The sequence below is a fragment of the Linepithema humile genome, chromosome 7, assembly GCF_040581485.1.
Source record: "Linepithema humile isolate Giens D197 chromosome 7, Lhum_UNIL_v1.0, whole genome shotgun sequence".
Taxonomy (NCBI): Eukaryota; Metazoa; Arthropoda; class Insecta; order Hymenoptera; family Formicidae; genus Linepithema; species Linepithema humile.
The window spans coordinates 820658-832753 of NC_090134.1; the positions used below are offsets into that span (position 1 = coordinate 820658).

General features: G+C 34.0%; 1 protein-coding gene across 1 annotated transcript; it reads left to right on the forward strand.

The window, feature by feature from the left end:
- The first annotated feature begins 510 nt into the window (after positions 1–510).
- LOC105678377 (uncharacterized) lies at positions 511–12023 on the forward strand. The gene is made up of 18 exons (XM_067359006.1): positions 511–985; positions 1061–1145; positions 1358–1527; positions 1605–5649; positions 5771–6087; positions 6244–6273; positions 6453–6755; positions 6822–6834; positions 7656–7772; positions 7941–7991; positions 8192–8221; positions 8319–8579; positions 8901–9215; positions 9299–9600; positions 9685–9837; positions 9944–10114; positions 11116–11293; positions 11685–12023. Exons 1-18 carry the CDS (start codon positions 899–901, stop codon positions 11849–11851), a joined length of 6795 nt encoding a protein of 2264 aa, XP_067215107.1. The 5' UTR covers positions 511–898; the 3' UTR covers positions 11852–12023.
- The last annotated feature ends 73 nt before the right edge of the window (positions 12024–12096 follow it).

Here is a 12096-nt window from a genome sequence, read left to right on the forward strand (position 1 = left end):
TTTCTTTCGTGATTATAATTTTCAACAAAACAAGCATTTTTTTATATTTGTCATTTTATTATCGCGCTGTGATGGGCGACATAATTATAAATCAATTATTGGGTTGATTCATAAATAAATGTCGTTACAAGCAAGTAAGGAGTTTATTATGAATAAATGGCACTTATTTATTAATCAACCCAATATATCACTTGACGTTGATCGTACGCGTTATGCTTTCCTGGATTATTTAATTTTTGACGATAATTAGTCAAGAATAATTCAGAGAAAATTAGTATGAATCTATACGAATCGTAAAGAGAGGTTACGTATTTGCTTAAATATGTTCGGAAATTGTTCAACAAGTCGCCCGAGAAATAACTCGCTCTCTCTCTCTTATTGAGTTAGGGTATATTCAAATAAACTTACATATGTTTATGCGTTATGGTAAATTTGTCTGGATATACCTTAACAACCATCTTGAGAACATACCGTGAATTGAAAACTGCCTGTGCGCTACTCAATGACGTCATTACACTCACCAACACCCACCACACTCTCACCATAATGGTGGCCGGTGAACACATATAACACAGTTGACGTATATACATCAAATAATCAAATAATGTAGCTCGATATTCGTGTCATTTTCTGTCTTATCTTACGAGAATCTAAAGCAAAAATAGAAAGCATGATTCCAGTTTCATTATGCATGATTCCAGTTTCATTATGTTTCCCGTATTAAATTGTCTTGACATAATCCGAATTCTCCGAATTTGCGCTTTTCCCGTCACTAGTCTCGAGTCCACGTAAACATCGCATTCCGTGTGTTCTTCATTCACATTCAGTCGCTGTGGACTGAGTACGTGCTTATCGCGCTTATCACACTACCCGCAGTTTCCGACATCTCTGCGTCACAATGTTCAAGAAATTCAAGGACAAACTCGCGGAGGAGATGAAGCAGTCCCCTGCCAGGTTACAAGCAAGTGTGCAGCAACTGGCACAGGTTTCGTTTCGCATATTTTTCGACAAGTTCAATGTGATTACAGATGACGATCATCAATTTTTTTGTTACATTTAGGCTGTGGTGTCGCCAGCCCTGTCCAACAGCTCTATTCAGGAAGTGTCGTCGAATGATAATTTCAGTTTGACAGAAGATGGAGATGGTAAGCATGCTTGATTGCTTATTTTGACAAGGTATTGAGAATTTAGAGGTTTTGAATCTACAGAGTGAGTCAAACGAAAAACAGAATACATTCTCTCGAGTTTGAAGACAGAAAGAGTCATATATTCAAGCATTCTATTTTTCTGATGACATATCAAGTATATGATATTTTGAAAAAGTACGAGTTGAGATATATGTATATTTCATTTGCAGAAACACCAAAGAATACTCCAGCAAAGCATAGTTTCCAGAATGTGGACCTGATATCACCATCTTCAAACTGTATGCAGATCTCGAGAAGATCTTCAGTTAGTAGCGTTACTAGTGATGCATCTTCACTATTTCCAATGTATGAAAGTCCTCCAAACTTGTATCATTTACAGGTTTGTAATTTTATTTTTTCAATATCTATCAACATTTTAAAAATTGTCTGATAATGTTGAAAGTTTTATTTTTACAGTCAGATATGGATCAATCGGCTAGCGAAGTTGACGATAATATTAGTCCTCATCTAGATAGAATTACCAAGGATCAATTATATTCCGCATACCAAAAGATACAAGCAAAATATCATAAATATCGCGGTAGATATACTGATCTAGCTGCACACTATCGTGAACTGGACAGAGTGAAAAGCAGACTGGAATCTGTATTGGTTGAAACACAAGATAAAGTTCTAAGAAGAATAAATGATCTAAAAGAACAATGTCAGTTGGAACAACAAGCAAAAGCACATTTGGAGGAAGCGTTGAGAAATGACATAGAAGAAAAAGACCACATAATTAATACGTTAAATACAAAAGTAAAATTATTACAAGCAAGTGGACCAACATTAGAGAATTCAGTATCGGAAGAGTCTGAACAAAAGGAAAGTTTGAAAGCCAATCTAATTGATCTGACGAATGAATCATCCAACATCGAGAACAGTGCGCTGTCAGCAGAAAATATTCAGTTGAAGGATAAATTGAAAAAACTGGAAAGCCTCGTTTTGAAGTACAAAGAGTCGTTAAAGCGTAACAAGGAGAAGTTTACAGAAGTGATGAAGGAGAAGAATGGTTTAGAGAATGATTATGAGGCTCTGAAAAATTCCACTGCTGAAAAGATAGATACAATGGAAGGTGAATTAAGCACGGCGCGAATGGAGATTGGGAAACTGACAGAACAAGTAGATATTTTGCAAAAACGCGAAGAAGAATCGGCAATTTCGTTGGCCGAAAATAAACTTTCGGTGCACAGAGAACTCGAAGAGAAGGAAGAACAAATCAAGCAGCTTCGAATTGATCTGAAACAAACGACGGAAAATGCGGAACATTTAAACGAAGTAATAGCGAGATATAAAGTCGAAATGGATAAATTGAAATCTTTGCATGCTGAGACAAATTTAGCTGCAGATAAGGATACAAAAGTGCACGATGATACGTTGAAGGAAAAGATGGAAGCAGCGAAGGCACAGGCGGGAATAAAACATGAACAAGTCGATCACGGTAAAGAGGTAAGATTAGGAAAGGACGAGAACGCGCTGGAAGAAGTGATGCATCGTTTAAAGGAAAAGGAGATTGAATTCCAAGAATTGCAACATAAATTAGACGAACTAGAACAACGAAACGTGGAATATAAACACGATAAGAAAACATTGGTCGATGAGCTGTCGGCGTACAAAGTCACATGTTCGGAGATAAAGAGCGAGTACGATGCGCAAAGGATTATTGCTGTAGAGAAACAGAAAGATGCCGACGCGACAATAGAGAAACTTCAAGCCACAGTACAAAGCATCGATAAAGAATTGGAGAATATGAGAAGAGCTTTGATCGACAGAGATCAGGTATGCGAGAATTACAACAAGAAAATGCAGCACGACGCAGGCATGCTCGAAAAGGCTAAGTATAAATTGTCCGAGCAGGAGACACAGATAAAGTCTCTTAAAGACAAATTAGAAGATAAAACAGAGCTTTTTAAAATACAAGAAGAATTAGAGAACAAGAAAACAGAATTAAATGCAGTGAAAAGTGAACTTGAACTTTGCAAGTCCACAATCGACGATCTGACAAACAAACTCCAAGTAGACAGTTCAGCTATAAATTTGTTGAAGAAAGAGAGGAGCGACTTAATAAATCGTCTTGTCTATTACAATGATTATGTACAATGTTTAAAGCAGGACTGTGTGGATGTTAAAAGCATTGTGAAGAAAGAATTCTCGAGTCAAAAGGCCAGAATATCGCATCTGAATACAATTTTCACTACATCTCTCGTGAAGCTCGAAGAAGAAAACTCACTGCTGATGTCTAAGGCGGATGAATTACGTTCGAAAATAAAAGATTCGGAACAATTTACATTTAAAGAAGCAGAATTGCAATCGGAATTAGTTAAAATGACAAATCTTAAATCTAGCTTGGAAGCGGAATTGAAAAAGAGTGACGAACGATTGAAAGAAATGTCACTGAAGAATGAGCGATACGACGAGCTTAATATTACGAATAACAAATTAATAGCCGAAATTGATAATCTTCATTTTAAAGTTCACGATGCGGATAAGATTTCTCATAAATTGATGCAGTCACAACAACAAGTTGAGGCCTTGCAAGAGCGGCTGAGAGCGTTAGAGAACCTTGAATCTGTAAACCACGCGTTATCCATCGAGATTGATGATTTAAGAGAAAAGTATGCACAGGCCAATTGTGCCTTCGAGGAAATTGATGAATTAAAAGCGGAATTACGCGAGACGACTGATATTATTAATGTACTGAAATTAGAGAGCAGCCATCAGGACACGCTTCGAGAGGAACTGTATATTTCGAAATTGGAAATTGCTCGCTTGAAGGACGAATTGACTGAAAAGGAAAGTGAAATCAAGATATGCGAGAAAAAACTGGCGGAGGAGGAAGAGCATATCGCGCATTTAAAATCTACATGCGACAGTCATATACAAACGATCGAGGAACATGTTCAGAAATATCTAAATTTGGAGGCGGAGTATCAAACAACGAGAGAAGCTCACGCGAAAGAAAATGTTGAGTTGATGGAGAATAATAAAGTGTTGCAGGAAACGATAAATGTGAAGCTTGTACAATTAAAGAAGATGAAAATCGTCAAAGAACGGCAGGGCAAAACGATCGAAGAAATGAATTCGGAACTCGACGAATTGAAGACCAAGCATGCAGACTTATCTAACACATTGGAAACTTCGAAGAAGCAAATGGAATCGTTGAAATTAGAAAATTCTCAGCTGGCGACGATTATCCTGGAGAACAAAGATCTAAAAGATAAGTGTAACGATCTTTTGAGTCGTAATGAAAAGCTTTGCGAAAATGAGGGAATTTTGAAGCAGAAAATTAAAATCCACGAGAAGGATATCGAAGAATTGCGGAAGACAGTGAGAAATTGCACTGAATCGTGCAAATCTCAACTGAATAGTCAGAACGAGGAGACGGAACGATTAAACAACGAATTGACGATTATTAATACGCAACTCGAATGTAAAGACAAGGAATTAAATTCGTTAAATGAGAGACTGGTGATGAGCGAAAGAGAATTGCAAGAAATTAGAGAGAAATTTAACAAACAGGATATCGAATTGCAGGATAAAGTTTCCAAATTAAGCGCAGCTATAACAAATGGCAACAGCATGAAAGAAGAGAACGCGCAGCTTTTCACCGAATTGGTAACGCTGAGGGATCAAATTAAAATATTCAAAGATTTAAAAGACGAGAATGCGCAATTGAAATTAGATTTAACACAAAAAAATTGTGATGTAGAGACAATGCGTTCGGAATATAATCAATTAATTGCCGAACAGACAATTCTGAAAGACAGAATTATTGAATTAGAACATATAAATTCGAGCAACATGGAGCTAAAAGTTTATGTAAATAATCTACAATCTAAAATATCTAGCTTAGAGACTTTACGATTAGAAAACGACAGGTTGCAGTCGGAAGTGGAGGCTTTACAATCCGCGAATAGTTTATCGACGGAATTGGGCTCCTTAAAAGATTTATTAACGGTAAAAGATGCAGAGATAAAATTATTGGAAGATAAAAATTCCAATATGTCACAAGAAATAGGGAATTTGCGACGCTTTTCGTTAGAAGTCGATGAAAGAAGAAAAGAAGCAGATACGCTGAGAAATTTATTGGCGAAATCAGAAGAAAAAATTGCTGGCCTACAGACGGAGATTAATTCTCTCCTTCAGACAAACGATGCGTTGCGAAACGAGTTAAAAGCTGTCCGCAATGATGAAGATATCGAGCTTCATAGTGACAAGTTACGGGAAAAGAATAAGAGATTAGAAGCGCAACTCGATGAGACATTGATAACATTTCAAGCGAAAGAGACGCAGATGCAGCTAGCAAGTGGTGAACTGAAAGCGCAAGCTAACCAATTGAGAGAACAGTTGAAAATCAGCGAGGAGGAGCAAGGAATGAGATTGAAGCAACTGGTCAAGGAGTTCCAGGCTCAACTGCATGACAAGGAAGAGGAATTGCAAGCCGCGTTGGAGAAACGTTTTGGTAAAGTACTAAATTTGAAATGTTTTGAAGAAAAAAAAATATTTTCTCTAATATATTATGAAATATAGCTTTGGAATATTCTGACGTATAATATAATAATCAATATTTTATCTTTATGTAGATCGCCAGCATAATTACGAATCAAATCTCGTACAACAATATAAAGAACAACTGAAAGATTGTCATATTGAACTTACAGAGAAGTCTGAGCAGCTTGAGAGTCTTGTTTTGGAGAAAAAAGATGCAGTAGCCGAGAAAGGAAAGGATATTGATCGTTTGGTAGAAACAATTGCACAGATTAAACAAGAACACACAAATGAGATGAAAGAATTGGAAAAGAAGTGGAAAGCTGTAATACAACAAAGAATCGACAATCTGCAAGCTAAACACGAAGAGGAAATAACCGAGCTAACAAAGGAATGGCAAAATGAACGGAAGGTAAATTTGCCCAGCCGGATCGAGTTTAATTTGTTTCAGCGCATTTCTACTCGATTGTATATAACTTTTCAAACAATTATTTGTTCACGCACATTATGTATATATTTTTAAAATTTCATTTTTTTATTTGCGTTGACGTATTTGCATTATTTTCAGCTTGATGCACAAACTGAAGCAGCTTCTGAGGTAAAGATTATTTCTTTTCTTTTTTTTTCTCTTTTTTCTTTACCTTCTTTTTTCTAACTTTCTTTTTTCAAGCTAGAACATTACTCCATACATACTTTTTTCCTGTTATATTCCTTTTATAGCACAATTGTTTCATTAAACGCGCAATTGAGAAAACTTGGAATAACTTAAAATTTTAGGATTTAGAGAGTACTTCGCGCGTGGCGATGGCCGCGATACAGACAAGCACTGGTTCGATTCACACTTTACAACAGACCCTGACCTCTCAGAGACGTGAACTCGCAGAGCTTAGAAAACTGGTAAAATTGCGGCAAGATACATTGGACGATTCAACAGAGATCGAATATCTCAGAAACATTCTTTTCGAATATATGATGGGACGAGAAACCATGGTACTCGCCAGAGTGATCGCTGCTGTTGTCAAGTTCGATCAAGAACAAACTACAAAAATACTTAAGAAGGAGGAAGACAAGTTGACTCTGGTAAGCACAACTATGCGAAGCGCAAAAATAATATATATATCTAACGTTATGAATTTTTATTTTCAGTTTGGCTCGCTAGGTCTTACATAGTCCTAGATGTATAACTCTCATGTATAAAGGGGTGCACAAATTCTATAGACAATTAATACGGTTAACGCGACGCATCTTTAGTATAATGTAAAAAGAGGAAAGCAAGAATTGTACAAAGTAGCAACAAGATAATAAATATACTTACAGATTTTTATAAATATTAATTTAACAAAATGTTATTGTGTAATAAGGCTTATATAATATTATACAAATACAGATAATTTATAAAATGTATTATTTGTTATTCATTGTAGGGAAGACAATCGTATGTTCCGAACATATGTTAAAAATCGTACTTATATTTTTATATTTCGTAATTATATAATTATTTATCCAATGTAAATACATATTGTAAATTACCTAAATGCAAGATAATGAATGTTGTAAAGATATATGTTGAAAGATTATTTGATTTATTTACTTTTTTCTTTCAGAGAATTGAACGAAAGTTTTTATGATCTGTTGCTATCTTTTCATGTTTAATAGCTCATTAAATAGAGTGCATAAGGTATACCAAAATCAAATTTGTATAATCATATAATGTATATGCATAAGAAAATCTATTAATCTTATATGTCTAATGCAAATTTAAATTAAATATGTGATCGATATTTTATGATCGATTTTTATGCGTATGCGCAAGCTTACAGTGATCTTTCTAGCAACGCTGTCCGGCAGCGGCTGCCATAGTCACGTGGCACGTGCTCTAGCATGTAGATGTAGGCTGAAGCGTGCTCTGTAGTGCATTGCATCTCTGAACAGCGTGAGTGGTACGTTAGAAACGAATACAGTTTTATGGTTTTTTTTAAATAACTACGTATTCCACGACTAAAAAAATGTCTGTACCTGAAAAAGTGCTAATGCGAAAAATAAAGAAACGCGAGAAAACCAAATTAACGGTACTTAAACAGCGGGAAGAACAGAGAGGTAAGAGCATGGGTAACTTTGAGGTTAAGTCGAGATGGAAAAAGGATATATATAAAAATTTATTAACTTATTACGAACTTATCTTTAAGATGCATATATTTTTGATAATTAGGTTGATAATTATATGTTTTTGTTATCAATTTTAAAGAACATTTATTTTTATTACAGAAATGAATTCGGAGAATACAAATCAACATGTGGAAGACATTCCTTCAAAAAGTTCGTATAACTTAATAATAGTTCACATCTTTATCTAGTTCATATAATTATATTAATATGTATATGTCTATTTTATACTTGTTTTAATGAGAAACGAATAATACTCTAACATTTATTATCAGTATTTTATAATTATATAATTTTGTATAATTTTATTGTATAATTACTAATATTTTTCTTTATGTGTTTCTTTTTTTTAGAAAAGAAAAAGGAGACTGTTCCTGAAAATTGTATGTCAATTGCAATCATGTCAATAATTAAATAATATTGGAAAAATGTTTAATATATTGATGTATATTTTTATATTGATATATATTTTTGTTTTAGTACCTGGCACAGATGTGGGTTTTGAAGTGACAAACAATACAAGTTTTTCTGTATTAAATGAAAAAGTATGTGAGAACACATTACAGGCAATAAAGGATATGGGTTTCACAAATATGACAGAAATACAAGCAAAAGCTATTCCACCTCTTCTAGAAGGAAGAGATTTAGTTGGTGCTGCTAAAACTGGATCTGGCAAGACTCTAGCATTTTTAATTCCAGCTATTGAACTGATTTACAAATTGAAGTTTATGCCACGTAATGGTATGTAAATTTTACAATTTAACTGTACTCAATATTAATATAATTTTGAGAGATTTTTTTTATTCACGGATGATTTTGATGAATCTATTTTTATGTGAAGTAACAAAGAAGAAGACAATTCTCAAATAAATATAATAATTTTTGTGTAATACATTTCATATGTAATAGTTTAATATATTAAAGGTTTTAGTGACTATTACTTTTACTTAAGATATAAAAATAAGAAATAAATTTATTATAGACAAAACAAAATTTCTGGTTATTTTGATGCTTGAGTTCTACAAAATTAGCAGAAGTGAGCTAATAGATGAATATTTGCAGGTACTGGATGCATTATTATGTCTCCTACAAGAGAATTATCCATGCAAACTTTTGGAGTTTTAAAGGAATTAATGAAATATCATTATCACACATATGGTCTGCTGATGGGTGGTGCTAATAGACAGACTGAAGCTCAAAAACTTGAAAAGGGAATCAATATTATTGTGGCAACACCAGGACGCCTATTGGATCATTTGCAAAATACACCAGATTTCTTATATAAAAATCTTCAATGTTTGATCATTGACGAAGCGGACCGTATTTTGGATATTGGATACGAAGAAGAGCTGAAACAAATTATTAACATTCTTCCCAGTTAGTAATCAATACTGTTACATATTGAAATCAAATTTCATACATATGTATATATTTTATCCATTATGTCAAATATGTTCCAGAGCGTCGGCAAACCATGCTTTTCAGCGCAACACAGACGCAAAAGGTTGCGACGATAACAACGTTGGCTCTCAAAAAAGAACCTATATATGTGGGAGTCGACGACGACAAAGAAATGGCGACTGTTGAGGGTTTGCAACAAGGTTACGTGACATGTCCGAGCGAGAAGAGATTCTTACTTCTTTTCACATTCCTGAAGAAAAACAGAAAGAAGAAGATAATGGTCTTTTTCAGTTCTTGCATGTCTGTTAAATATCATCATGAACTTTTGAACTACATCGATTTACCAGTAATGAGTATACACGTATGTTATTAAATTTTTTCATATATTCGAGATTGCAGCATTTTCGTGGATTTTCGGATTTAGTAATTATGTTTTTATTCATAGGGTAAACAGAAGCAAACGAAAAGAACCACCACTTTTTACCAATTTTGCAACGCTTCATCCGGGATTCTACTTTGTACTGACGTAGCTGCAAGAGGTTTGGATATACCCGATGTTGACTGGATCGTGCAGTATGATCCACCGGATGATCCTAAGGTAAGAATCACGACATATTATTCCGTTAAAAAAAAACTAATAACAAATATGAGCTTTGCGATTGATGAATGTAGATTTGTAATATTTGTAATTATATGATTTTTAGGAGTACATCCATCGTGTAGGCCGAACTGCTCGCGGAGAAGGTAGTAGCGGTCATGCTTTGCTTATATTGCGACCTGAGGAACTTGGTTTTCTTCGTTATCTCAAACAAGCCCGTGTACCTGTGAATGAATATGAATTTTCTTGGAATAAAATCGCTGATATACAATTACAGGTATGTGTGTAATATTTTTGGGCTTTTTAGTTATTAATTAATTAATTTTTTTTCTGGATTATATATATAACTTTTGGAGACAATTCAAAACCTTATTTATAAACAATCTAACACATATAAAGGAATGGCTCTAAAGATAACAATCAATTAATATAATAGAAAGGCATAGAGAGCCGTCGCGGGATGTTAGTGCGAAATTATAATTTTTCTTAAAGAAATTAATTTGTTAGTCTACGTGAGACAGTTAAATTTGTACACCGATCTCTGGTTCGAGATACTTAAAGTGTACGAAATTTTTAGTACACATTGTTCTCACATATGGAGAATCAGTATGTACTGATAGGAATTATTAGAAAGAAGGGAATAGAGAAAAAATATCAGGGCGCGAGTGGCTAAGCCGGGAATTGAACCCGGGTCTTCCGCTTGCCGGGCGAATGTTCTACCACTAAACTACTCAGACCCCACGCTTCTAACACTTATTTCTCTTAGATTAGGAAATCAACAAATCTGTAGGACATAAACGCGTCATAATGCCCGCGTGATTTAAAACAATCTAACACATATAAAGGAATGGCTCTAAAGATAACAATCAATTAATATAATAGAAAGGCATAGAGAGCCGTCGCGGGATGTTATTTATAAACATGTGTGAAAATGCACGTGATTAGAATTATTTTAAAACGCCTTTCAAAATTGAAATCAAAATTAATCTGTGATTCTATCAATTTGAGTAAATATTAAATATTAGGAAGAGCAATTTGGAATTATTTTACTTTAAACAAGGGAACAGAATGGATTAATTATTTCTAATTTTTATTTCCTAATTTATGATACATTAATCCATTTCATTTTCTTGTTTTGAAATGAAATAATATCAATTTCCTAATTCTATTTAATATTTATTCTTATTCCTAATATTTTCTCCATTGTGCGTAGGGCCTAATATTTCTGCACATTTAAAAAGGGATACTGATATTATATTATGATTTTTTCTTTTTTAGCTTGAAAAGCTGATTTCAAAAAATTATTTTTTACATCAGTCGGCAAAAGAGGCGTTCAAGAATTACATTAGAGCATACGACTCGCATCACTTGAAAGAAGTTTTCAATGTAGAGACATTGGACGTGGCTAAAGTTGCCAAATCGTTTGGATTTACTGTACCGCCGGCAGTAGACTTAAGTAAGTTCTTTTAATAACAGATTCATTATTAGAAATTATTATATTATGTGATGGAAAGATAAAATTTGATATATTTATTTATAAATAGCATAAACTCTCAATACACAAACATCTTCATATCTTGGATTAAGCACTCGTTAGAAAATCTTTAATAACTTGCAAAAAGAAGATTTTACTTCTTTATATTTATCGCTTATTTTCGTTTGTATTTGAATTGATTAAAATTTGTTAGCTGTTTGTCGCAATTATAATTATTATTATAATTATTGTATTCTCCGTCAGTGCCAGTCTCCATACACGAGTTTAAATATTAAAATAGCATAAATGAGCACTGATTAGTTTAATGCTAAATATCTTTTCCTGTTTATAACTTCTTAACTGCGTATTACAGAAGTGGGAATTAACAAGGCTTCACGACCACGAAAAAGGCTTGGCGGAGGCGGTTACGGACAATTCAAAGATATGAACGCTCCGAGTTCGGCAAAACGGATTGAGCGTACCAAGACCTTTCGCCAGGTAGGTAAACGTGGGCAGGACAACCGGCAATTCACCAGATAACTGTCATCTACTCGCACCTTACACGCATAGGTATTCGGACATGATATGCACGGATACGATGTATTGTCAAGCGTCGATATATCTTCTATATTTTATTGTATAAATTATATAAATGTATAATTAGAAATTTGTTCACAATTTTTATTTTAAGTAGATGACATCATTCTTACTACTTAGCTATTTTCACTTTTTCATCATTCCGAATTATCCAGTCCAACTTCCTTAATCTAATTTCTTTTTCTGAT

Coding starts and splice junctions, on each gene's coding strand:
- LOC105678377 (XM_067359006.1), top strand. CDS start 899: ATGTTCAAGAAATTCAAGGACAAACTCGCGGAGGAGATGAAGCAGTCC. Junction 7,992..8,191: donor GGAAGACATTCCTTCAAAAA/GTTCGTATAACT, acceptor TCTTTTTTTTAG/AAAAGAAAAAGGAGACTGTT. Junction 11,294..11,684: donor ACCGCCGGCAGTAGACTTAA/GTAAGTTCTTTT, acceptor TGCGTATTACAG/AAGTGGGAATTAACAAGGCT.